Source organism: Nothoprocta perdicaria, unplaced genomic scaffold (assembly GCF_003342845.1).
Source record: "Nothoprocta perdicaria isolate Ctin4 unplaced genomic scaffold, notPer1 scaffold_191, whole genome shotgun sequence".
Taxonomy (NCBI): domain Eukaryota; kingdom Metazoa; phylum Chordata; class Aves; order Tinamiformes; family Tinamidae; genus Nothoprocta; species Nothoprocta perdicaria.
The window spans coordinates 1,412,758-1,438,846 of record NW_020455105.1 but is presented as its reverse complement, the minus strand read 5'-3'; the positions used below and the strand labels follow the sequence as shown (position 1 = coordinate 1,438,846).

The 26,089-nt window shown below is 45.1% G+C and overlaps 1 protein-coding gene across 1 annotated transcript in view; it reads right to left on the bottom strand.

Annotated features, from left to right (window-relative positions):
• Positions 1–1,994: 1,994 nt before the first annotated feature.
• The window catches only part of LRRC7 (leucine rich repeat containing 7), a 95,855-nt gene continuing 71,760 nt past the window's right edge, over positions 1,995–26,089 (bottom strand). The window contains exons 16-25 of the mRNA XM_026037186.1: positions 21,687–21,887; positions 20,314–20,425; positions 19,874–20,054; positions 17,178–18,861; positions 15,595–15,744; positions 12,248–12,367; positions 7,318–7,536; positions 5,549–5,641; positions 4,435–4,509; positions 1,995–2,350 (exon numbers count right to left, since the gene is read on the bottom strand). Of these exons, the coding sequence (XP_025892971.1) occupies positions 2,243–2,350; positions 4,435–4,509; positions 5,549–5,641; positions 7,318–7,536; positions 12,248–12,367; positions 15,595–15,744; positions 17,178–18,861; positions 19,874–20,054; positions 20,314–20,425; positions 21,687–21,887 (2,943 nt within the window). The 3' untranslated portion in view covers positions 1,995–2,242. The remainder of the gene's footprint in view (positions 2,351–4,434; positions 4,510–5,548; positions 5,642–7,317; positions 7,537–12,247; positions 12,368–15,594; positions 15,745–17,177; positions 18,862–19,873; positions 20,055–20,313; positions 20,426–21,686; positions 21,888–26,089) is intronic.

The window sequence follows — 26,089 nt, the reverse complement described above, 5'->3', positions numbered from 1 at the left end:
GCTCCCACTGGAGCGCAGGGCAGCGCGCGGCTCTTGCGGCGGTGCCTGCACTGGGTGGCCCTGCGCAGTGCGCAGTGCTCCCTGCCCTGCGCCTGCTCCTCCTGCTCGCCAARGTGGGCTCTTCCAGGCAGGAGTTCAGGGGCACAAAGGCCAACTAAGGGACCTAAATTATGCAGTTAACTGAAAATGGGATAGGCATCTGAAATTCCCTGTGAATTCTTTTTATTTTTTAACATGATGTTGAATAAATTAGTTTTAAAAGGGCAGTGAGGACTTAGCAATGGAAATTGTGGCCTCTGGAGTGCCTCAAAGTTAAAGCCATTGCAGAGAGCTCAGGTGTGCCAGAAACGCCGAGGCTGGAGGTACCCCCTCTGCACTGAGGGTGCACTGCGGAACGACAGCCCTACGACCCCAAGAGCAAGCAAACCATGAGCCTCATCCCAGCCACGGCACTTTACCAAGACCAARACCCTGCTCAGCCGGCTTGCAGTTTGTTTCATACATAATACTCATAAACTTAAATATACTAAGAAATATACTAAAGAAACATAAATATACTAATAAACATAATCATTCGTGTTGAGGATGGAAAGCAGAATGGAAGAAGCGCGGAAGAGGAACTTTCTGAACCTTCTGCCACTTTCTGCACGCTTGCTAAGGAGCTTGGGGCGCTGAGCCCTGGCCGCACTCGGTGCGTTTCTGCCTTTCACCACCAGCAGCATCTTCTACAGCTCCTCTCCTTCCACCTGCTGTGATCAGGGCACAGCTTCACCATGGGCCCTTTRTACCGAGGACAGGGCCTGAGAGACAGTGGCACTATTATATTTTGAAATAACACTGTCTGAATTCAAAATACAGTTACCTCAGTGAGGCTACCCTGGACAGGAGGAGGGGAAAGGTTTAAATTTTTCTAGAGGCTCCTGTAAGGAGGAGCCCGGTGCCTGGGGCCGTGACCGTGCCACTCAGGTGCCTCTGTCTGAGCTGGGTTTCGGCTGCGCTCCGACCCGGCCGGTGAGCTGCGACCGTGCAACCCGCGGTGGCTGCGGGACTCTGTGGTCTCACCTTCTCCCTCCTGCTCTCACACGAGAGCCGCCTGCATTGCTGAAAGAGCAGGAGTGCAGCAGGAGTTTGCACCGTCAGGATTCTCCACTCTAAGGATCGCCAGAACTTCCGCCTTCAGGTTTTAACCAGCCCAGCTGGGCGGGAAAGCCTTGCAGTGCTCCTCAATGTCCTTCTGTCCCCTCGCCGTGCACCTCACATYAAATCTACTGCTCCCACGTTAAGGAGCCCGTCCCTCAGCTGAGCACTTGCCATAAACATCCAGCCTCAGCCACAGTGACTCCAGAGACCAGGGGCTACCAGAGCCTGGAGCAGGAGGAAACCACGGGGGCTGTGCAGCGCAGGCAGAGCGCCCACAATGTACATTAAAAAGTGGAAAACAAAGGAATCCRTAAGAATGAAGAACGTCTCCCTGCCGCCCATCCCGTACTTCTTCCTTGTGTTTACGAACCGCATCTAACTCCCTGGCTGCACCTAACACGTTCACATGGAATCCACTACAAGTATCAGACAAAAGGAAGGTGATGACTTTTCATAGAGGTTGTTTATATCTAGGTCCCAGAGTTGACAGTTTAATTTATTATCTCACCCTGTATAGTGACATTTTAACTAATTAGTATGGAACCAGCTATACACACTGCATATGTACAGTTATTTTCATAAGGCATATAATATCTTTGCATTGAAAATAAATTAACATCATTAATTTAATTTAATATATACTTTCTTTGAGGTGTTTATGAAAATATTTTTCTCTATTTTTGTATGTGACATGATAGAAATATTTCATGGGAATTACAGCTTATTATTATATTTTATCTTTATAAAGGCATATACAACTTTGAGGCAGTGTTTCTGATGGACAGCAGAATTCCTAAAGAATTTGTATGTGCTTCTGTGTTTTGAAATTATATGAAATTGACTTTAAGAAGTAACTTGATTAAAAAAACGCACCAATGCACAGCCAGAGGCTGACAATTAAAACTAATACATAGCCACATGAACAATATATTTATATAGTTAATATTTTTTTTTCAAGATGATCAGTACTAACATAGAGTATTATACATTTGGCACTACTGTTTGCCATTGGTCCAGCAATTGGCAAAAATTTGTTTTCTATGTATAAATCTGTTTGAGCATTAGATCTGGCTAGACATATTTACTATTTATAAAAAAATATTTAGACAGTAAGCTCACGTTGAATAACTAGGTCTACTGTATTCTGGAAACTCTTCAGTAGTAGTACAGCTTTCTCATGTTCCAGATGTACAAAACTGTGTCCATTGGCCTGAAACACACAAAAACAGAAGAGAAATCAGATGAGCCTCGAGCTGGCTCCCTCGTCTGGGGAGGACGGCAGGATGCGGCCCGAGGAGATGGGAGCCCAGGAGGGGCCCTGGAGCCGGCGGCGCTTCCAGCCCTGCACGGCGCCGGGGCCCCAACCGCCCCCTCCCTGGCACCGAGTGGCTCGGCCTGCACCAGCCGCCGGGCTGCACCCAGTGCTGCCCCTTCCGCAGCCCCAGCCGAGCCCTGGAACCTCTCCTGGAGAGCCCGTGGGAACGAGCACTTCTGTACGGAGACACAGCAATACAGCGTTCAGCAAGGGAAGGTTTCATTCAGGTGCCAACATCAGGAGGCCGCTCTGAGGCCTGATGTAATTCAGACAGAAATGGCAGAATAATCTCCATTTCAGAGACTCTGCACCGGCCACCTTTATGGCCTATATATGCCTCATTGTTGACACGTTTTGCCATTCTGCAGCTTGTTTCCCTTTCCATCCCCATCYAGCTACTTGTTCAGCATTTAAAAAGCAGCAGATCAAACTGATCAGAAATGCAGGGAGCTGCTGTGTGTCCYGAGGGCCCGGCAGCGCCCGCGGTGCTGCCTTCGCCGGCTGGGCTTCGGGCGGCTCCAGGGACRGGCCAGGGAGCTGCGAGGGGACGGGCAGCCCTGCCCTGCCCTGGGCAGCGAGCTGGAACCATCGGAGGGAGCAGCAGCCACAGGGCACACGTGGCGCAGAAGGGTCTGTCTTTGCCAAGGGCACAAGGGTACCCACACACAAGGGCCTGTTCCTGCATGGTCCCATACAAACCAATTATATATAATAATAATTTCACAGAGAAATATCTTTGTGGCAACCGAGTAAGTGGAGTGCAAGCCCACAACGAAGGAGCCAAGCAGGGTATTTGCTGGTGGGAGGGAGACTAAAACCACTGTGCTCTGGGAGAGGTGGAGAGGGTGGAAGGACAGAAGGGAGGGCAGGGAGCAGGAGCATTTGCTAACGCCCTGGGCAGGCTCAGTTCCTTCCTCTACCTGGTTAGAACGGTTACCCGCCAGGCCCTGAGCACCTGCATGGCTTTACAAGCTGTTCCAAGCCTCTTGCACCCCTACAATGACTCTCTCCTCTTGCAAAAGCACCTTGCAGGGTATTGCTGAGCACCCCTCCTCGCACGGACAGCCGTAACGTGCTGGGAGGGAGGCATTTCTCAACAGGGTGCTCACAAGCAGCTTCGCTGTCTTCTCTCTGGATCAGAACCCAACACTTCTATTTAAAATGTGCGTTTGACTACAACAAACATTTGCTTCAGAAATGTGAAAGAAAACAAACACTGAGATTTTGCAGTGAGTTATTCAAGTGCTTCCATTACCCAGTAGAAGGGCTATTTTTTCATGTAAGAACACTCTAAAGCAGGCAATGAAGGAGAGGCGAAAACAATGCAAGGTGCATTTCTCGGTGACCACAGTTCCTTACACTGGTGCCACCTCAGCTGCAAGGAGGAAGGTTAGAAACCCATCTTGCCTTGTCCTGCACTTAAGCCCATGAAGCTGCTTGTGAGACTCTGTTCTGTCTTTTCTTGTGCTGTTAGCGTGGCAAAGCTGGAGATGATGCAAGAGACACTTTAATTTAAGGCCTTGCCACCTGGTTGCTCCCATGACAGACTTTAAGCAGCAGCGACCCCCTGCAGGTGGTTCCCTCATGGAAGGAGGTGCTGGCCTGACGTGTCCCCACTCCCCATTCCCAGGGAACAGGAGCCACCAAGGGGTGCCTGGGACAGCTGGGCTCCCCTGCTCTGCTCTCAGCATCTCCTCTGGCTTCACCCCAGTGTCCAGCTGCTGGGGTGGCTCTGCCAGCACCGCCCGGGCCTCCTTTCCCGCACGCTCCCCTGGGGTTTTCAAGCAGCTTTATCCTCTCCTTCTGACCTCTCAGAAGTACTGCAGCTACAACACGGTTTTAAATCAGTATCGAAGTAAAGCAGCATAACAATAGAATGAGCAGTTAGCTTGAACTGAYAACAGCATCACTCTACTTGGGAGGTGCAAAACCTGCTCTGTATGTCCATTCAGTATAAAAGCAGTTAAACTGAGCCCTACCTTGAGGATCTTATCGCCAGGCTGCAGCAGGCTGGACGCTGGTCCGTCAGGCTGAACCCTAGTAACAAAGATACCCTATAAGTCAGAAGTAACAGAGGTTAGGATGCTATCACCAAGAACTAGCTCCCAAAATACAGGTGTCTCCCTACTTGATGGTCTGGAGGCTTTATATCTGGTAATGCTCTAAACATTCATCATTTCTAAATCCATAAGAGGCCAAACAGCAGTACCAGTCTGCAGTAGCTCTCCAGGACCTTAGCTATTTGTCTCCTGATAAAAATACAATTGTGGTTCGTCTGAAACTAAGAGACTGCTTCACAAAACAATGTGTAACTTCAACAGTGCAACTAGAAACTAGGCAGGAGAAACATGGTTATCAGGAGGCAAGTGAAACTGGGGCAAGCACTAACCATTTACAGTAACCCACATGTAAAATCCGTGTGTTAAATGTGCAACTCCCCAAAGCTGGACCAGTCTTAATACTACAGAAGTCCCCCTGAGCAGCATGCAGCAGAACAGTCTAATTTTCAATTCACATTTAATTGCTAATTAAGTTACAGAAGACGACCCAGCTTGGTGGCCTGGCCGTGGCTGCTCACCACGATGCCCCAGGGCGGCCACTGCTGCCCCAACCGCCCGGGCCAGGGGTGTCTCAACCCTGCTGCTGCAAACCTCAGCACTCCTGCTCTCTAGCGACACTGCTACTGTCTTAAAAACACACCGGCTTTAGTTCTTAGCAGAGCCTTAAGCAAATTTACATGGAAGTGAAGACTTTAGTAAAGGTTTTAATCAGGGCCTATATTTATTCTGAAAAAAATGGGAGAGGTGTCCTTCCAAAAAATCTGAAAAAATTACCTTATGTACAGAATATGTCAAACACTTTCAAAACATAAACAAAACCTTGTTTTTAGTAACCATAAACCAAAAGTGAACCCCACTTCTTTAAGAAAAAATGCCTTTAAAAAAATTGCCCTCTTCTTTAAGAAAAAGTATGGGAACAAGTTCTTCCTAATATCACAACAGAAGTGGTTAAAAATGTTATTCATTGTATCCTCCATCACCATTACGCAGCATTGTCAAATAAAGACCATTTATGGAAAAATTCTGAACTTACCTTGTCAGAAGGTTTGAATGGATTTCCTTGTCCACTTATTCCACCACTGATACTAAAACCGAGGCCAGGATTCTTCTCTATTCTCACACAGAACTAAGATAAAATGGAAAATACAGAAAGGTAAGTTAGTAATAATATTAAGGGCAATTCCACACACGACAGGATCTTTTCACATATTCCACTCCATCATTAACTAGATGAGCTGACCCTCCTGCAAGGGCTGAGTCCAACTATCTCCAAGGATGGAGCCTCCCCGGGCTCTCGGGCAACCTGGCACAGTGTCCAAGCACCTGGCACTACAGAAGCACTTACAGTCCAGTGCAATTTCCCGTGTTTCAGTTTGTGTCCATGCTGCATTGTTCTGAAGCAGACACATTCCAGCTGGATGTATGGAAACGGTACAGATCAGACACTGCAGCAGGCCCCGAGAGGCTCGAGGATCTCCAGCCTTGGACCTTTTACTGGACACAGCCCGGAGTCGAGTCAGGTTGTTTGACTAAAGAGTTTCCCAGCTCCCTCACAAATGCAATTCTTTGAAACTATAAAACARAAACTTAAGGATAGTTGAACACAGAAATATTCTATTTCCATGGAATAGGGAGTTCCTAAGGAAAGAGAAGCAAATTGAAAGCAACAAAAGCATTTGAAAGCAGTGAAGAAGTCACATTGATTTGCAGAGCACAAGGCAGGTGATTTTCTGAGGGGATGAGCAGACCAAGGACCAGGTAACCTCAGTCCCAGTTCAAGAACTGTTTACAAGGATACGCACGGCAYGGTTTGAGGAACTAAATAAAGGCTGCAGTGTATTGCTAGTTTTACAATCAAAGACACTGGAAGGAAAACAGGCTACTTCAGTGCAGCCAGGAGGCAAAGCAATGGTCTAAGGCCAAAGATGACTCCCTCCCGGCCTGTGTCATCCCCGCAGCATCCTTGGTGCTACGCTGATGAGAAGCCAAAGGCAGAAGCAAAGTGAGGCTCTGGGCTCTGCAGCAGGGCCACAGCCCTGGAGGCTGCCAGCCCTTCGCACCAACCTGTTACAGGTGGCTCCCTCCAGTATGGAGCTGACTACTGTCCTTGAGTCAGGGTGACCATAAACAGCACCGGGTAATGGAACAGAAATTTAAAGTGACTTCAGTGCAGCTTAACACCTCTTACTGAGCTGGTGTGAGCAAGCACCGTGAGCTGCACGCGCCACAGCTTCTGTAGCTTAGCACTGTACTCAGGGACTTAAYACAGTTAGTTACATCGGTTGTGCCATCCTTGTTCACACAAGGGAACGCTTTGAACCCCAGTCCTCAAGCCAGGTGACTCAGTTACTGCAAACCTGAAGGTCATACACCCTTGGGAAAGGACAGCTTAATGAGGGCACTGGTGGTGCCCTCCTAGACCTGGGCGCACTGCAGTTGCTGGTGGTCTTTCCTAGCACTGAACTGCTGCAGCCCACCCAGATCAGTGGGGTTCCGAACACGCCGCCCTGTCAGCCCCCAACTAGGTTACTGGGGAATCCGAGGAAACTGCTGGTTAGTTCAGTGGGAGCAGGGAATGGCAGCTCTGTCCAGCAACTTCAGTGACAAACCGACTGGCCTGCTTGATCCAAGACAAAGTGGAGTGAGTGCCTGGTGCTGGGAAGGGGACCAGACCTGTCACGAAGGCAGCCCCACGCCTGAGCGCCTGCCCCTTGTGCTGGCCCCACTTCTAAGTGCTATGTGCAGGACAGGAGAAAAACAGACACGATTCCAGGCAGGCAGTTTCTGCCCACGCTTTCTCACCTGCTCCTGATAGGCGTCCGTGCTCCTCTGCCCCTTGGTCTGGATTAAGCAGCGCCCCGGCGGGGCTGCGCGCGAGCTCTGCGACGACGGGATCTGGATGGGCAGCGGCGGCTGGAACTGCTGAATCGTCACTTTGTTCATGTTCCCTTCGTACTGCTGCTCGCGGCTCCGGTGCTGCAGGCTTTGCGATCCCATTAAAGTCTGGATGTGGCTACCTGCCTGTGGGTAACGTAACCCGTTAGGCCAGAAACTCAGGAAGCTGAAACGAAGCAATTATTACAACTTACAGAGTCAAGTAAAAGCAAACCCCCCAACTCCTAGCAGAGGTTTGCCCCTCGACACAACTGGGAACAACTGAGATTAGAAGCGGCAAGGATCTGTCCATTGCACTTAGTGATCCTAGGATGTTTAAGGAAGATTATCACACAACATTTTTTATAAATGGAAAATACCTTTTTCCTAATTTCATTTTTTCTGCTCAAAAAAATCATGAACTGGAAACATATAATAAAATATAGTGGACTGGTTCTCAGAGCACACTCTGAAGGCTTATTGTTGAGTACTGGAATATTTTACTTCTGAGGATAGTCTGGAATAAGATGAGTGCCACAAATATAAATATTGATCACYGCTGTGCACTGTCTACAAACACACACACAGCTGATTAAATTCAATGTCGCTGCCTGCCCTAGAAAAATGTGTCTTTTATAAAATCTTACAATTCATAATATGTAACTAACCACATTACCAAATTTCTATGACAATTTCTTGAAATTTGAATATTCCTATGTAATATGAAAACATATAATATGAAAATATGGTAATATATTTTCATACATTTTTCAAACATAAGTGAAATATCAAATTTACATTGGTGGGGGTCTTTTAATATTTTCAGAAGAAAATGGATGACTGATAACTCTTCCATGCCCTCCATTCCCAGTGCCTTTGGAATTTGTGATTAAACAGGTAAGACTTGCTTTCTCTTCTACTCTCTTCTTGACAGAGTGAAGTTGCCTAGTCTCAGCTCAGGCACACAAATTATATAAGCATTTGAGACAAATCACTGCCAAAAAGAAAAAGAAGGCAAAAGCATTCTCTGGCTTTTTTGTATTTACAAGACCGAGCTGCTGTTGCTTACACATAATGGCACACACCTTAGCACTAAAGGCAAGATGAAAATTCAGTCTGCTCTGCGGGGAGATATTCCTGCCTCCATGGAGCACTTGCTGCTGGCAGTTTTCACCCTGTGCACGCTCACCAGCCTGTGTTGTTACGTGAACAGTCCCAACACGAATGACCACCATCATGTGAGGTCTCCACACCCACGTCCCCCTGGACACAGCACTACTGCCACCAGGCTTCGTTCTGAGACACTCTGGCCAACGGCCCCAGTCAAAATGATTCTTAGCCACTGGCTGAACAGTTGGCTTCAGAAGTTAACAGCACTGAACGCGCTGCCAGAATTAACTGCTTGCTGCCACAGGAAAAACACAGGTTAACAGATTGCCAAGATTTTTCTGCAGAATGTATCTATGCAGAATATATAAACACAGGGAGCTGGAGCTACTTGTGTCACTGAATATAAACYGCAGCAATACTCACAGTGACTGCTAGGAAAGCTCATCTGCTCTGTCCTTCTCTGCTCGCTCTATTTGGACAACAGGACCAGCTCACACACATTCAGATACCAGGTTCTCCTGTGGTATTCTCTAAGTGGGTAATGACAGAGGGATCTCTATTTTTGGTGTCCAAATTCTCAACCTTCAGACTCTTTAGATAACAACTCATCTGTGGATGTGAAAGCGCTTTTCAAGACAATAAACTTGTGAAGCTTGTGCTATTAATATCCACTTTACAGATCAGAAAGATCCTCTGCTCACCTGAGATGAGAAGGAATCTGATGCCCAAGACAGAACTTTAACCTGTTCCCCAGCTCCCTGGGGGCAACGAGCCATGTYCTCAGCGATTACTGAATGAGGGTCACTTTACCCTGCTGAGATCCAAGCCACACAGGAAAAGCATGCAGCACGGCTSTGTACTTCACATTGCGCCAAGTATTCACCACAGGAGGCCTGGAAAACGTGGAATCTCTTCAACTGCACTACCTGGCCCAGATACAACCACAAGGCATCCCTAGATCAGCCCGCGGCAGGAGCGCCACGTGCTGCAGAAGAAAGAGACAATTTAAATGCAAAAAGACTGGGGTTCTTTGCTGAAAAATGGCTACTGAAGCAGATGTTGGAAAGACAACACAAAGAGCGAGCGTGCAGCCTCTCAGCGGTGGCTGACAGAAATGCAGTCCAGGAGGGAGGAGAAGCGTGGAGCTGGAGGCCTCCTGCCGGCGCTGGCTGCAGCAGCCGGCACGCTCGGGCTGTGCAGCGGGTGCTGCAGCCCCTCCTGCAGCCCGGCTGCGGGCCCCGGCACTGGGCAGCTTGGGGGGCACTGGGGTGGTCATGGGGCAGCCATGGGGCGGCCCAGCCCTGCTGGCCCCTGTGCACACGGCAGTGTCGCCCGCCCGCACTGCCTGCGCTGCCTCTTCCATCTTTGCCCAGTTTTCTGCCTGTCTCTTCCTAAGAGGCCACCTAACCAACCRAAGAGGTTTCCTTTCAGTGATGCCTCTCCACGCTCCTGCCCCTTCCTCTTCTGGATAAGCAGATAATTCAGACTGTAGCTGATTTAACAAGCCTGGAGTTGACCTTTGTCTTGTTGCTGTGTCAGAATAAGTGGTTCTTCCAGGAAGCATAAGTGTAATCTTTTAACCTACCAGTGGATTATTCAATTTAAATATTAAAATATCCTGTTTTACCTTAACAAACAATAACCCATCAATTGCCTGAGGGTGATCAGATAAATGAGCACATTTAAATTAAAGTTGCCATTAAATCTGTATTGTCAAGAGTCAAAAGGAGAGCACCAACCATTCCTATACCATGCAATTCTGTAGTGATAACYACCAGGTAGCATTCCCACCCCACGCACCATACACAATAGCCATGGCTCTATGCAAACCAGGCTTATGGCTCTTTAGGCACACCCTGATGGCACCTCTCAATATCGCTGAGGAGCCAGGGCACCCCGTGCTCCTGCCTGCTGCCGTGCTCGTCCCCGGGATGAGTGATTCCCAGTAACTGATTCCTTCAGTGATTCCCATGTGAAGTTCTGCTAGGTGGTGATTCTGCCTATTACTTGTCCGTTAGAACTAGTGCAAATATGTTAGTGGAAAAACACAATGCATACATCAGTTTATACTATAGCATTTGTTGAACTTCATTTCTACACAACATTTTCCAAGTCTGACTTCAAATACTCACTGTATTTTAATCTCCAAATGGTGGAAAACCAACACTTGACGTTACTTTCAGTGGAAAAGAGATTAGCACTGTCATAAAAACACCCTGCAAACCACCTGCTGAGAATGGCAGGTAAGTAACGCTCAGAATTCATTCTATCACTCCTGCTAATAGGCTTTCTTTGAGGAGATCATATCACACTTCTTGTGTATTCACACTGCAGCTCTTGCTGGATGCGGATAAGCTGAGAACAAATCCTTTTCTTAGAAACAGGATTTATCTATTCTGCAAAAGAATCCTCTCTCCTACGCACACTGTTGCCCTGGTTTCATTTGCATTCTCTACATTATTTAACATCCACTACAGAAGTTAATTATTTTCAGCTCACTGTCTAATATTTATCATATAATTAAAGTATTTGACAACAAATGGAACAACAGATTGCTCCAGTGAGGTGAGCAGACTGCAGTATGGTTATGCCATGTCAGAACTCAATTTCATGATGGACTGACTTCTCGTGCATCAGAGGATACAGAAACTCTTTGAATAACTTTCCTCTCAAAGCCAAATCCATGAAATGACACAGGGCTGCTCTCCCTCCTCTTCACCATCCTCTGCCTCAGGAGAAGCTTCCATGCTGCTCCAGGTACATCTGTCTCCATCTTCAGGCAACTCTCTTGCACATGTGTGAACTATCTATTTTCACTACTTTTTTTGTTTTGCTTTTGTAAAGGCAAGGGCTGCTGTTATTAAAATCATCTTAAAAAAAAGAATGCAAGTCAGTAGGAAAAGTGCTTCATGAGCACTGAGAATCACTCAAGCTTCTCCAGTTAATCAATATGCACATTATGATCTTCCCACCTGTTTACTCACTTCTATGACTTTACTGCAGGAATAAACAAAACCATGTAGATCAACAAGCAAAATAATTATCACTGCTTAAACGTGCAGCTCCATCCTCTGAAATTGACTGCAAATGCAGTTTAGCTCATTAAGATCCTTCAGTTTTGTGACTAGAACATATAAAAGTGGTTGGTTTCTCAGGCCCAAGTCAGGGGCCAGATGAGAGCAGCCAGGGTTTGGACAGAACAGGCCAGATGCAAGAAGTTTATAATTTCGTAGTCTGCCACAAGGTACTAGAAACCACAGCTGCTGATCTCTTACTGCAGAAAACACTTCTCCAACTTGCTAGAGAGTTCATCAGCAAATGATGTGCTGTCTAGAATGCCTCTGACATGTCTGTGACTGTCCAGATGTGGAGCTGCTCTCCATCTTAACACATTTATGTTTTTGCCATTAAGTTATTACACCATTAAACCAAAATGAAGCCATTAAATGAAGGATTTTCAGGGTAGACGGACTTCACAACTCTCCGACGTGGGTGAGAGCAGAGCTGCTGCAGCCCCTGTGCCCATTCTGCGTGTGGCAAGACAACTGGCACCTGCACACATGAACACAAAAAGGGCTATCAGGCCTGAAAAGCTGGTCTGTAAACCAGAGCCACTGCTGCATTAACCTCAGAACTGAAAATACCTGTGTCCCAAAGCGGTCCCCAGTGACCTGTCCTCCTCCTTCCCCGGTGCTGCAAGGGAAGGTAGGGGTCGGTGCGCCGGACACCGGCCCACGGCACCGCTTACCTTCTTGGTGACGGTGTCGGGGGGCACGTCGCGCCGGCCCAGCGGGTAGGGGTTCCACGGGCCGCTCGCCGCAACCTCCTCCTGCCCGTTGTCCAGGACGCTGCTCTGCTGCGACGGGCTCTGTGCGGAAGGGGACGGCAGCCGTTAGTGAGGAGGCAGCGCGACGGAAACCTCGTCACGTTCCCTCCAGCAACCAGCCCCGCTAACTGCAACACACTACTCCAAACTGGAAGGCATCCTCGTTTCTGCGGCATTTAGTTACCRTGTAATCCTACTGCCATGAGGCTCTGCAAATAAGAGAACTTTACAGAAACGATGAGAAGAATGAATAATGAGAGAAAAGAGGAAATCAATTTAACATGAACTATTATTTTCAGAATAAGTCTTAGCCAAAGTCACATACTTAACCACATAGTTTACCAATAGTAAACTATGAAACAGAATTTACTGCTCAATCAAATATCAAAAAAAAAAAAAACCCTAAATATTTGCCATCAATATTGAATTAAACACCCATATTTTCTTTACAAAATGTTCCTCAATGACAGTACTGAAGTTTTGACTACCATGCCTCGAGCTCGGCTCCATGTCRCACTGTACCATACACTCTTACAGGCCTCTCCAGGCTGTGACTGTTTTTGCTCTGCTCAAGTTACCAGGCTATCATACCTGCAGTATTAACCAGTAAGCAAACGCTCCCCTGGATATGAAAGGACATAACACACATTTAAGTTTCCTGAATGAGAACTTTACTTTTGTTACTCTTTTCCAATTATCTCTGCTTTTGGACACGTCTTCTCCGTTAACATTTTTCACCTAGTATTTCACTTGATATTTCCAGGAGTGTTGAGGCCATGTGTCCATTTTTTGCCCCAACTGGATTTTCTGTTATTTGTCTGTATTTCTTTAATTTAGGTGGAAATTTTGCTCGTGCAGATATTGCTTTATGTGCCAGTCCTTTCAAAGTGCCACTTTTATAACACTGCTAACAGCACTTAGCACTAGGAAGTGCTTATTCAAGGTTTAATAAATGGTGACCTGCAAAGAAAAAAGAAATGTCTATTTTTTCCCCCATCATTCAGTACCTTMTTCTTCTTAGGAAAAAAAAGCCATGAAACACTTCCTCAGATGACTGAAGAACAAACAAAACTGTGTCTTTGAAATATTCAAGCTGAAAACTGGTCAATTAAGGACTTCTTTAAAAAAGACTAAAAATGTTTTAAAACTAAGTATCATGATTTGAATCAAATTCCTCAGTGGTTAAGTAAAAATATCCATCCTTACTAGTTTGAAATGTAAGAAAGGTGTCACTGATTCTCCCATCACTCAGAACACAGTGAGGAAAGATGTGCTGAGAAGAATAAAAAAAGGAAAGCGCAAACGGGCCTTCTTGTGCTGGGAGGCCCCCGCCGGGCTCCCGCACAGCCCCAGCTGCCCAAGGCTGCCCGGAGACCTGTCCCCTCCCGGGGAGGATTTGTAAAGCACTCCATGCGCCCCGAGCCACCGCAGGCACTGGGAGAGCGCGGGGCAGGCGGCTGCCCAAGGGAGCTCGTCCTGCAGAGACACGTCCTGGGAACTGCTGTTTGGCAAGCGGGCAGAGCCGCCCCCGTGGCACCCACGCTCACCAATCCCCACGGAATTAAAGGAATCCTGACACTGATCAAAACCATCTGCCTCCCTCCTGCAGAGGTGAGTGAAGAGGCACAGCCAAAAGGGGAAACATGGAGCGCTCGCTGCCTGCTGAATGAAACGGGAGTCCTGTGAGAGGAGGGTTTCTTTTCACTTCCTGCAGTGAAGTGCATTAATCTGCTCGCAGTATTATTCATTTGCAGAGCCTGGAGAGACTGCAGAGCAGTAAAAGTTACCCATCATCTGGGTAAAAAAATCGAGAGCCAGCAGCGAGAGCGTGCTAYAGCCGGAGCAGCCCCGACGCGCTCACGTCTCCCAGCACAAGGAATTGTTCCAGGTGCCCGACCCTCAGACTCACTCACTGCCCATCTGATTCTAGGTCATGGTAAGAGAAACAAGAAATACATAATAAACTGCAGGGGCCAGGATTCATCGAGAAATGCAAAATCTTCTAAAACATGTGAATGAAAAGTTACGCAATTCTATACATTCAAATTATTCTATCAGCACTAAAATTAAGCAATTCTATACATTCAAATTATTTCATCAGCAGTAACTTTTCTCTTGCTTTCCAAACCGTACAAGAATTACATCCCTTTCATACATTTTACACACATCAGATTTTACACGGGCCTGTAGCAATGAAACACTGGTGAAATTTAGAGCAGAGTAATTCACAGAAGAGCAGAGCCAAGAACACATTTTCCTACGCCCACGGGCAGGTCTCCCACGTATCTAGAAGCCATCGCCGCTTTTCCCCTGACTTTTTGCACTAGTTTGCAACACCTCATTCCGAAACGTGTGCTCGGGAACAGTCACACTGCTCGCAGGTAAGGCCGGACGGACCCCTTGCAAGGACTGGTGACAAGAACTATYACACGTACAAACACACAAACATTTTTGGAGAGAAAATACAGCATGATGAGCATGGGAAACGCGCCCTGCGGCCGCCTGCTCGCTCAGAGAGCAGCCCCGGGGCCCGGGCGGCGCGGCGCAGGCGCCCACGCAGCCGGCGGCCTCTGCGCGCAGCCTCCCCTGCAGCCTCCCGCGGGGCTCGGAGCGAGCGGGGCACCTCCTCACGGGCGCTCCGCGAGTGCCGCACCAACGTGTCGCTTGGCCTTCCTACACCCTGAACTTWTTAAAATACTCGCGTATGTATTTATATACAACATATATGTATGGATGTATCAACAACATATCATTAATAGCTGTGAAATAAGCATCAAAAATGAAAAAAMCCCACCTTCTATATGCATTATTTGGAACAAAAATTTAGAATTATTCTAGGGACAGTAGGCAGATCCCCAAAGCTTATCAGATACTACAGCATACCCAAATTGCTGTTCAGATGCGTAAACCCCTGTCTCTCAGAGCCTATTCAAATGCATCTTAGACATTTCTATATTAATTTTTTAAGATTAAAAAGTCACAAACACAGAAAATGTTCTGCAGTTCCATACACAGATTATCACATTGAGAAATAGAACACTGATCACATCAGTCGGTCTATAACACAAGAGCAGAAAGCAGTAATGACAGCCATGTAAGAAGCTACTTAGTCCAAAAAGCAAGGTTATTGACTACGCAAACTGCGTTAGCATCAACTTTGCTTTTGGGATTGAGTATAGTATAAGCATGAAGACTAGGCAAAGCTAAACCAGGAAAAAGCAAACAATTTATTTCATAAGGCTGGTATATGCCATCTATCCCATACTTACTTTCTGTAGAGGTAGCTCTTGAAGCATTTGGTTTTCAAATTTAGATTTAGTCTGCAAGTTTAAAGTCATGCTTCTGCCGGCATGCATTGCTGAAAACCCTCCAGAGTGCAGCATGCCAAGGCTAACTGTGTTGTGTTTGTAAGCAGCGGTCTGAGTAAGGAAACAACCACGTGACAGGATATGAACACACATGCTCATTGAATCAAGTATCACACATACATGGTTAATTTCACAAAGTTTTAGTTTAAGCAAACAAACAGTACCGAGAAATAAATAGCTTTCTGATGCATGCACTGAGTCAGACRGAAGCAAATACATTGCTACTTGTACATAGAATGGATACCATAAAAAAGACTTCAACGCTGACAGCAAATGAATTATGTCGTTATCTGTAATCTGAAATTCACAGTATACAACATGGTACAAGTCTTTATTTTGCAAGTAGGGCCAAATTTTGGTATGTCTGCACAACCATGGATGGGCCAGAAGCATAAATCTAGCATAGAAGGGAGTCAAAGGCAGCGCAAGAACAGCCCAGGCAGGAGCACGYGCCCTCCCTGCGCACCGTGTAAGGGCAGTTCTTAAAAAAGCAACATGTGGAAAACACAGATTTCCACCATAAACTCCATACTTAGCCTGCTCTACTTTGCYTGCACTATTCTGCGAGCAATTTTACACAACACAAGGAAAATAGCTGAAGTCAGGGAAGAGCTTCAGCCTTCAAGCTGATTTTTAAAGTTTAAGCATTTGATCCTTAATGATATTTTAACATGCACAGTATTTGAGACCCAAAATGTAATRAATATGTTAATACCAGACTCACAAATACCTAGCAAAAAGTATGTATACGGTCACATCCTGAAACTAATTTATGCATCAGACCATAGCAATTTTTTTCACATCACTTCAGTTTATGCAGCAAACCCAGATTCATGAAGCAGGTCACTGAATAGTCAAAATCAGTGTAGAGATCATGCAGCACAGCGTTTCTACAACACTTTGTATAGCAGGTAAATAAGCATAACTTTCTATTGCTAAAGGAGTAATAACAGCATTTCTTGTTAAAAACAGAGGCAGTGCATACTCTGTGACACTCGTCAAAGTTAAGATATATCTTTAAATCTCCTCCACTGACAGTGATATGAATAGTTAAAATAGTAGGTTTTTTTTTACTTTTTATCCGTGATTTCTAAAATTATCTTTTATTGCCAAGATGTATCCCACATGTTTTAAAGCTCCCAAATCATTACCAAAAAACGTGGATTTCAGCAGCACATTCACATCTGTTAATAAGAAGAGATTTTCTCCAGTATTTCAGACAGTGCTATAGCAGATGCTGAATTACCAATGAGCACTGTGGTAAATTACTTTTAAAGCAACTCTTTATAATTCATTCACCCAAGAATCCCTATCTCCAGCTGATTTTACGTGTTGACAGAAAACTTTACAGGCCAGTTCCTCTACCACAAAATGCAGGAATCTCATTACTGGGAATTCTGATGTTCACCCCTCTACGTGCAAATAGTTGGAAATATCAAAACACACAACTAAAGGCATTAATTGCAGAGAAATGCCAAACATACCCTGTCTAACCTTCTAGCTTCTATATGTCTAAGTAGCTGTTGTCTCCAGTCAGCGGGCATTTTAGCACAGCTCTCATTTCCCTTCACAGGGGCAGGCCTTGTCTTTATATCACTGTTATCTGAAGGCTTGTCACCATAGTTACCCAAGTTATAGTCTGATGGTATCTTTTCCAGCAGAGCTGCCATTGTAGGCCTAGCTGAAACTGGCCTGGTTTGGGATGTACCATAACTCTCTGTACTGTAGCTTCTCGCAGACAATGGCCTCCTTTGGGTAAGGTTTTTAACTGGAAAGCTGCCAGTCTGGGCTTTCACTTCTTGATATGAAGGATGTTCATCTTCATACCTGCCATTCCTTTTGAGGAACTGAGACTCAGACACTGAGATACTGCTTTGGCGCTCCACAGCTCCTCGATACGGAGGCCGGCCATACCTATCGCTCGGAGGCAGCTCATGGGGCTCACTCACTCTTCTGAACATTGACATTTCAGTGGAGCTCACCAACGAATCGGCTCTTCTCAGAAAGCCCGGCCTCGAGCCCTGGCTCACGAAYGGGGCACTGACCGCCTCCTCGTTAACCGAGGGCTGGGAGAAGGAGAACATGTGCTCCATGGGTGGGTAGCCACGGTAGGCCCTCGGGCTCACCAGGTCCTGGGGCATGTTTTTACTCTGCTGGGGAACATACTCGGGATTGTGCTGGAAAGGCGGCGGTAACCTCTTCTCTGCCGTGACTTCCACTGCTCCTTGGGGATTGAAGCTTTGGTCAAACTGATAGACTTTCTTGGTCACAGAAGGCTTTTGCTGCTGCTGTTGCTGCACCTTGACGCTCCCGTAGGTGAGCAGCTCATCATCCAGCATGGGCACAGACTGGCTGCGAGACATGCTCAGCAGGCCGTGCTCCTGCCCGATGAGCTTGTCTACTCTCTCATGGGTTCCTACAGTATCGTTACCAGATGCATAGTTTTCTAAAGGTATATTATAAACCTTGTATGTACCAATGTCGATTTCATCGATACTCTGTGATTTCTTAAATTTATTAGTTTTTAAATCTCTCATCATCGGAGAAAGCCTTTCTGTACTCTTGCTGATTGAAATAACAGTTTTAGGAGGTTCTGGGCGACAGTGAATATGCGAAAAGACGTTTGTGAGGCTTCTGTTAGCATTTGAATCATGATATTCCCAAGCTATTCCTGGAGTGAAAGTGCTAGCTATTTCAGGAGACTCTTTGACATGATCTTTCCGCTCAGGCAAAGGGCTGGTGGTGGGGGTGTTTTCCAGTTTGGAAGGAAAAGCTGTCCTGTCTTCAAAAGGACTAGGAGTTCTGGTCCAATTTTGCCAAGGATTGGAAGGAGGCACTTCAGATTCATGTGTGTTTCTGAGTGTAGGCTGCTCAAGCTCCAGAGGAATGCCAACTATCCTGTCTTGTCTAATTAACGGCCTGCGTCCGTGTGCAGATGTGCTTCTAGATTTAGTGCTTAACAGAGGGTTAGCACTGGGATTTTCCACTGTGCTCTCCTCTGCCACAAACCCTGTATTATCGTAGTGCGAACTATCATTCCAGCTGTCAGTGAAGGTGTCGCTCATGGGGCGCCTGTCGTTGCGCTGCGGCAGGTTTCCTGCTGGAGCAGATTCCCGCTGGCTCAGTAATGGCTTTGTTTCAAGGGGCTGAGGAAATGACTGCACCAGCCTGCAAAAATAAAGCGAAGCAAAACAAGATAAAATATCCTCTATTAAAAAAATAAGCAATCATCGGACAGACACATTTATAAAGCACTTTAATATTCTCCCATCTATACTTAGGCTTCCGGATCATACTGAGATGAGCTCTGGATGCCACTGATTTGGCATGAATGTCTGCAACAGTTTTTGCACTGAAGTACAGAAGCTGTAAATATATACATGGAGAAACAACAAAGTGAGTCCAAAGTCCTAACTGGCTCGATGCTTTCTGTTCACATAAATGCAACTAAACCTAACTTATTAAATACCATCTTCTGTAAATGCAGGGGATACTTTTTTACATCTGCTTTAACAAAAAGAAAAACGAAACAAAACAACAACAAAAAAGCAACAAAAATACAGATTCCATCTGTGCCTGCTCTCACCACCCAGTTTTTAGGCATCTCCAGTGAGTGGGCTCCAGCCTTTGGGTTTAATGATGAGAAGCTTGTGGATTTCTTAAGACGGAACTACGTTTAGGCAACCTACAGTTGGAACAGATATAACAGGGTGTTCGTTTTACAGTTTATGAGTGTTTTAATGTTACTGATGGCCAGCGCAAATCACAACAACTTCCAAGGACCTGTACTATGCCTGGATGTTCAGGGAAAATTAAGGTTCAGGACAGAATTGAATAGGAATCACAAACTCTGTTAAATGTGCTAAAAACAGCTATCTGCAGCTCAGGATCACATGGAGCACAATAATTCTAGCTGAACTGTTAGGTGCTTTTAATGCATGGTTGTACCATACGGCTGAAAAAAACAGCTGTAGATTTACTGGTACTTATACAGTCTAAATGGGGGTTAACTCTCTACAGCCCGGCTGAGTACATCTCTGCACGCTTCTACAAAACTGGGTTAAATATTGTATTTTGATTTGGATGTCTTTATAGACAGCACACCACCACTTTGCCTAAATTCATATGATAATAAAAGTCAAAGGGCAACAAGAAGTTGTGTTAAGAAACGTGATCACACCTGTTCCCCCACAAAGAATTATTCACTGCTTCTTTAGCCGTTGTCTGCAAAGACCCCATTTTAACACGTGCATTGGAGGACCCTGAGGAAGCCTGGGAAGGGGAATAGTCTGAGTAAGTGCCTGAGGAAACGCTGTTGTTCAGACAGTGCATCTTATCTGCTTCAGATTCATCTGTGGATTCTGAAACAAAACACAGCAAACATTTTCAGCAGGTAGGATTTGGTAAAAGAACTCCAGAAAAATACATTTTTAAAATCACAGTATGAATATAGAAATACATATGTGCAGAACACAGAAATACGTATGTGCATACATATGCCTGTAATGTATTTTAAAATGAGTGAAGCATAGAATATCTTAAGAATTATACCTTGTCTTATCTATRTGTGTACATTACATATGCTTTCATCTAAAAACTCACTGTAAGTCAAGTTAGTACCTTTCTTCTCTTTACCCAGAAGAACCAGTTTAGGTGTGTACAGCGGCGTCTCTGGTATGGAAGGACGAAGCTCCCCTATCCTCATCTCACTGGCAGGATGTCCATAGGCATCCTGAGGAATAAAATGATGTAGAATRAACACAGGAAACAGAACTTACTTCTAGCTGCAGCAAACAAACATTTCGTAGCCTTTCATTTAACCGAGGCAGTAACACACCGAAACACCGCACAGGCAGCGTGTCTAATCACACTGATCTGTCAGCTGAAAATTCTAGTTGGTTCTGCAGCAATTACTTGCACTATTACTGTGATATGTTTGTTTTGAAAATATGAGCAAAACAGATGAAACTTTTAAGGTGGGTCAAGGCCACATAAACATTTTGAAGTCACAAAAATGCAAGCTGTCAGTAGAAACAATAAAAAAAAAACACAGTAACCATTTTCTTAATGTTTCAGAACTAAGAATTCCTAAGAATTATTGATGTCAAAAGCTCTTCCACTTATTCAGGTATTCCTAAAGCTACATTAAATCCAAATTATTTCATCTGTAAACATTTTTTTTTTTTTTAGCTTAAAGTGACTGTGATTTCACGGACTTCTCATGGAGAGCTCGGCAGACGTCAGCCTTCAAAGCTGTCCTATACACCAGCCTTCCTGCTCCAGCCAGCAGCAGGACACATGCTATAAATACTGGGAGTCGYAAAGTGAAAAGAAAATGACACAGTGGTCTTAGAAAGAGGGATTTAAAATTAGGGCACTTAAATTAGGGCATTTAAATTAGGCTTCACCATAGCCAGAAGAAAGGAATGAAGACCAAACAGTGTCTCAGTGCCATTTCTTAACCCGCCCCGGAAGAAAGTTCAGAAATGAGAAAGATGCAAGACAGGCACCTCGGGGGAGTGGGTAGGGAAGACCCTCCCAAAGGGAACAATACAGGAATCGTCCCCTCTTCGGGGCTTGGGGAAAGGGAGTGGAAAATGAGCAAGACAGGAACCCCGCTGTGTGGACAGAAGGTGTTAGTGCAAAGGGCTCAGGAAGGGGTCACGCAAGGGAAACGGATGGCAAGGAACAAGGTGACACCTCACAGTGCGAAAGGCTGAGAGAAACCAGCATGGCCCTGGGAGCTGCAGGACAAGCTGTGCTTTGGAAAGAGGGTGAATACCTGGGGAAAAGAGCGTTTACCAAAAAAGAGGATCTCTGGAGAGATGTTAGGAGAAAGTAAATAAATTAACTTTAGTCTAAATTAACTTTAATGAATGAAACTAGAAACTATGAGGTATGTCATTCACAAGAGATGCAGAGTGTCGTGTGATGGAGTCGCACTAAAACCCCATTTTGAACTCTGGAAAGGAACAAGAATCCTGTTACGTTACCTCCACTGAAATCTCCTTTGGTGTCATGGGCCACTTGTGCTCATAAGTTTCTTTCACAGTTTGTTCACTGTTCACAGTTGGTACTGAGTTCTCAGGCCGTACTCCATGGCTTGTTTTGCCCACCAGATTTTGAACCGATTTTACCATATTCTTTAAATCCTCCGGGTATGGAGTAGGATAACGTTTTAGATTTATTTCAACCTGAACATTCATAAAAAGAATTAAAACACAAAGACAAAATGAAAACGACAGGCAAACTAAAACTATGGTTATAGTACTATGGTTAGGTGCAAAGTCCTCAGTTTTAGAATTAATCCATTTGGGGTATTTGGGGTAAGGCAATCCATATACTTATGTTCAGTCCTTTTTTTTTTTTTTTTTTTTTTTTAAATTTTTCGACTGAAATTTGCTCTCAATCTATCATAGAGCTTCAGTGACACAAAAGAATGAATGGGAATATATGTTTCATTGTAAAGCTCTTTCAGCCTGCCAGAGTACTGTGCTTTAATTCTACACTTAACTTGAATGTACTAACGTATTAAATTACACTTTTTTATAACAATATTGGTATAAATGCAGAATTAATTTAGCTATGTTCAGTGTACTCATTTAATCTGAATTATCTATAACAAATGAGAATCTCATCTACTGGGACCTATCTGCTCTCTGAGATGGATAATGTGTATGTGTACTTGAGTGTATGAATCTTACRGATACAGCAAATAGAGGAAAACAGACTCAAACCACTACAGCAAGGGTACCGAGTCACACTGAAGAGTGCTCCAGTTGATTGGAACACCTATAGCTTTCCTACAGCACTCARCATCCAAATTTGCATTTTTTTTTATCAGTCAGAAGTACAGCACACTGCATCTACCAAGCCCAAAGCAATCCCAGATTGAAGACAACTCTGTAAAGTTGCAGGGTTGAGCGAAGGGAAGAACAGCTGAGGAGAAGAAGGTACCTGCAAGGACGCAGCGCAACGCAGTGCTACCTCACTGTGCATGGGCAGTAAGCAAAGGAAGCTTGCTTTCAATACCTAACTTTATTACATTACAGGAAAATAGAAATCTTGCATTCAAATGAATATGATCTGTAGATGGGAATGTCTTAGATGCAAAACATGACAAACTGCAAATCAAAACTAAATTAAATACTGGTGTATAACTCTGAACCACTATAGAATAATATTCCAGATAATAGATTCTGACATAACATAAAACGTTAAAATGTATGGCTAAAATGTCATATGCTAAAAAACAATTTCAACGGCAAAAAATGCATTGATTTAGGTTGAAAGAAATCACATTGAGACGTGGCCTAATCAGGCAGCTGCTTTTTCACAAAACCYGAGCCATGACTTCAGCGCAATGCAAACAGGCAGACACCGCCAGGAGCCAGGTCGCCCAGCACATCCGCAGGAAGCCGCCAGGGAGACGCGCTGTGGGACAGCCGAGGCGCAGCCGGGGCCGCGGCAACACGCGCGACCGCTGGCCCTCGCGCTGTCCAGCAGCGGAAAGGCCCCCGCCGCAGCAGCGAGGCCCCCGGGAACGCGGCTGCCTCCCGAACCCATCCCAAAAGCAGGCAGAATCACCACTGCTGATAAAATCTAGGTGCCCCCATTATAAAATTCTGGTAGATTCAAATGTTACTTCAGAAGTATCATGACCCAGAAAAGAGAATTTGCTAAGTGAAAAATTCTTGAAGAAATCAACTGCCAAATCTATTTTAAAGTACAGTTGGCTGAGAGTCAATTTAAACTACGAAAGACATGCAGTCTCTCCCGGTATGCTTTACAAAAGCTACCCTAGGCTGTCGTCACCTCCTATTGATAATTGAAGATAACCTTCAAGGCCATCCTGTACAGGCTGGCGCAATGGCTGGAAGTGCACGTGGTCGAACGTCCCCAAGACCTATCCCACCACGTGGAGCAGCGAACACCAAGTTAACAAAATGTTCCAGAAGGCCGATTTTAGCTCATGTTCCTGCATCTAAACACAGGCTGGTGAACAGTCTGCTCAAATAACTCTTTCTAGCATTTRAGATGATTAGCCTTGCTAGGAAAAAGCACAGAAATAGCAGAAAATGGAAACAGATATTTCTATCCTCTTACTAGGTATTTGATTTGAGCTTATTTTTTCACGGTTTGAGTAAAAAGTTTTTTTTTTTCTGATAAAGAAAAAAAATATGGCAAATCTTTTATTTTGAAAGCTTGCTAAGATATGCCTGGTTTGAACATGTTATTTCCCTTCTTTCAGTTTTTACCAACTGCAGGTGTTTATAGGTATCTGGAGTATATTCACTGAGACAGGACAGAGGGGAGATGCTCCTTGGAGACACATAAACCAGACGAAGTCTCTGACCAGCCCTGAGCTTATTTAATAATTCTGCTGTGTATAAGTAATGCACATAGCATTACATATAATTATATAGCATTGGCTGCAGAATTTTTGTCATATATATGGTGAGGTTTGACAGTTTTGTTGCCATGAAGTGATGTTATGATCATTGTGGAGGAAGGGAGGACTGCATATGGGAATAGAGCAATCCCAATACTACAACACTGTTTATGCCCACTCTTGTCACAGGAGTGGTGACACGAAGGACAAGGGCTGTGCAGCTCTTCAGAGGGCTAAGCCAAACCGCTACGGATGGCTGCCACTCTGGAGAAGATGCATCAGCCCTGGGGACAGGAATCCTTCCGCTACAAGCGGCCAGGCCAGCGGCGGGGCCGTCCGACGGATGCCACGCGAGGCAGCCCAACCAAAGGCACAGCCTGGAAGTGCAGTTTGGCTCCCGGCGCCGGCCGCAGCTCCAGCAGGGCTGGAGGAGYGGAGCAGCAAGGCCTGCGAGCCGCACACAGCCCCGGCGGCTCCGCGTGGGCCGCGGCAGTGCGGCCGGCTGGGCGGGAYGGCGCCGAGGCTCCGTGCGGAGCTGTGGGCACTCAGGGCTGCTTCTAGGAAGAGCAAAATGTGGCACTTCGTGTCTTGGCCTTTTACGTCCGCCTCTGTCCTCTGTACAGCAGATGGCAGCATCCCAACGGAACAGCACGCTGCTTACGGAGCACTTATTTCCTCCACAACAACTATTTTCTCTTGGCCCCATTTTCAGGCATAGTGTTCTCAAGTACCCTCACTTTAATACAGGGGATATGATACAACAACACTGAATACTAAAAGCAGTGCCTGCAAATAGTATATTGTTAAAGTATTCTATCACCTTAGCAATCTATCTATTTTCTGTTCCTATTTAAGCTRTTTTTGACATTTGGACAGCCATATTGTCTGCAGGTAAAACTCTGGCTATAGGTGGTGAAACAACATAAACTTCTTTCAGATGCTCTGTTTTCCATACATGGACCATTACACTGGCAGTTCATCTAGGATAAAATGCCAGGCTGATCTATTTGTGGTGAGACAAAAGGTTGTTTTCATTATTTATTTATTTGCTTTTATTTTTTTCCTTACCTGGACTCATTTCTGCTCAACTAAAATGGTAAGAGTCCATTAACTCTAATGACAAGCAATTAGATGAAAACTCAGAATTAGAAAAAATTAGAAATTATTGAAAAAAWAATCAAAGTTTTCCAAGATAAATGGAATGCTAATTAAATGGCTATTAATGAATATATTTTGCTGTTAGTTTTTAAATTAAAATATGTTTTTCATCTCACATGATGCTGTTTTTGGTGATGCTTTCTATGTTGGGTATCATCTATCAGCTAAAACATTGCAGTGTTAAGGTGTGTGATCTGGCATGATTCCTTGATATCACAGAAGAAACAGGAATTTTCATGGTAGGCTAAAACCAGAAGGACCTGATAATATCCCTCTGACAGGACAAGCCACTAATGGCTGAGCTGGAAGCTCTGAATTAATTGCCGATGAGTGGGGGAGGATTTCTGGTTTGACAATTCTCCTCACTTTTAGGCAGGTTCGGAGCCTAAGGAGTGCTGCTTGCTGTTCCCCACGCCCTCCTGCAGTGCACTAGTGCACACTCGCACCTAGTGCCACCAAGCCGCAAAGCCTTCATCCGCTTCCCCTTGGAGAGAATTTGCAATCACCCACACGATCGAGGTATTTTTGAAATATTACATAACTGAATAGAATTCAAAGTACTGAAGTATTAAATGATGTTCTGCCTCAACTCATTTTGTGTTGTCTTAGGTATAAAACACCTGTCACATTAAGAAGCAAACATTAGGGTTGTGGGCCTTAAAAGAGATAGGAAAAAAGCTTTTGCTATCTAGACAACAATAGCAAATCCAGAAACTATTAATGCARACTTCAGGGAGAAGAGATATGGTGTTCTTTCTCAGCTTGAGTTACAGTTTCAAGTATTATCTACACATTTAAAACACAAAAATATTTCAACACAAGACCTGTCTGTTGGACACTGTCCAT